Here is a 1,318-nt window from a genome sequence, read left to right as displayed (position 1 = left end):
AAAAAAGTCCCCCAATGAGCAGCTCCGTGGTCTGAAAGGGCAGGGAAACAGTCCAATGAGCATCACCGCAGAGGAGCCAATCAGCTAGATGTTGCTGGGGCCGAGGAGCCAATCAGCTAGATGTTGCTGGGGCCGCTGTGAGCCAATCATCAGCCGGCAGCTGGAAGTTTGCTGGCAGCTGGAAGTTTGCTGGGGCCCCTTTGGCTGTGGCTCTCAACAGAAATAACTTCAGTTTCTCTGCTTTTTTTGGTCACAGGGAGGCGCTTGGAGAGTATATAGATGGGAAGAAGGAGAGTGAGGAAGATCAAAGCAAGAGTTACAAACAGAAAGAAGAAAGCAGATTGGTATGAACTGATGGTAAATGGGTCCTGTTAGTGCCAGAAGAGCGGAGGGCTGTGGTGACAGTGTGTTTCCGTGTTTAACCGGGTGGGGCGGGGAGAATCACATGTTCCATGTTGCTGTCTCTAGGCAGAGCTGCATCGGAGTCATTCCCATTTGGGAGCTCTCTTGATGTTGAGGACCTCAGCTCCTTCTGCCATTCCTTAGGTTGCCTCCATTTGCTCATGACATCATACTTTAGCCCCATATTCCAGCTCGGAGAGGGAAAAAGACAGCAGCAGAAGGTACACCTTTTCCCTTAAGGCACAATTCAGAAGTGGCACATACAACTTTTGCACATATTATCATTGATCAGACCATGTTCTAGCTGCAAGTGAGTCTGGGAAATGTATATTTTGGGAGGTCACATGCCCAGCAAAAATTTGAGCATTCTCTTACTCAAAGAAGAGGGGGAAATGCACTTTAGAGGACAACTACCATTATCTGTCTCGCCTCCTCATCTGAGATTCTTAGAAAGGACCCTGGCAGGGTCAGTGGCTTGGAGATCTGTTGGGAAAAGTGCTGAGATGTACCTATAGTACATGCCCAGAGCATTGGTTGGCTGATCCATACTATGAAGAGAATGAAGTACATTGAGAACTATAGCATTAGTGTTGTAAGCTATAACGTTAGGTCACAAATGTCCTGATGGAAAAGGGTTGCTAAATAGATGGTACCTTTCAAACTCTTGAGGTAGCTGCTGGTTCCTGCTGGAATGGATGGAAGAACTATAGATATTTGTGCAAAATGTTTCTAATTTTCTAAATAATATATATATATATTTATAATATATATATATAAATATATAATATATATTTTATATAAATATATATAATATATATATTTTATATAAATATATATAATATATATATTTTATATAAATATATATAATATATATAATATATTATATTTTATATAAATATATATAATATATATATTT

At 40.4% G+C, this 1,318-nt stretch overlaps 1 protein-coding gene across 1 annotated transcript in view; it reads left to right on the top strand.

The window, feature by feature from the left end:
• The window catches only part of Drc1 (dynein regulatory complex subunit 1), a 44,702-nt gene that overhangs the window by 14,240 nt on the left and 29,144 nt on the right, over window positions 1-1,318 (top strand). The window contains exon 2 of the mRNA XM_048804954.1: window positions 257-344. Coding sequence (XP_048660911.1) covers window positions 257-344 — 88 coding nt within the window. The remainder of the gene's footprint in view (window positions 1-256; window positions 345-1,318) is intronic.

The sequence above is a fragment of the Marmota marmota genome, unplaced genomic scaffold, assembly GCF_001458135.2.
Source record: "Marmota marmota marmota unplaced genomic scaffold, marMar, whole genome shotgun sequence".
NCBI lineage: Eukaryota > Metazoa > Chordata > Mammalia > Rodentia > Sciuridae > Marmota > Marmota marmota.
The sequence above is the reverse complement of the archived record's forward strand: the minus strand, read 5'-3'. Positions and strand labels throughout refer to the sequence as shown.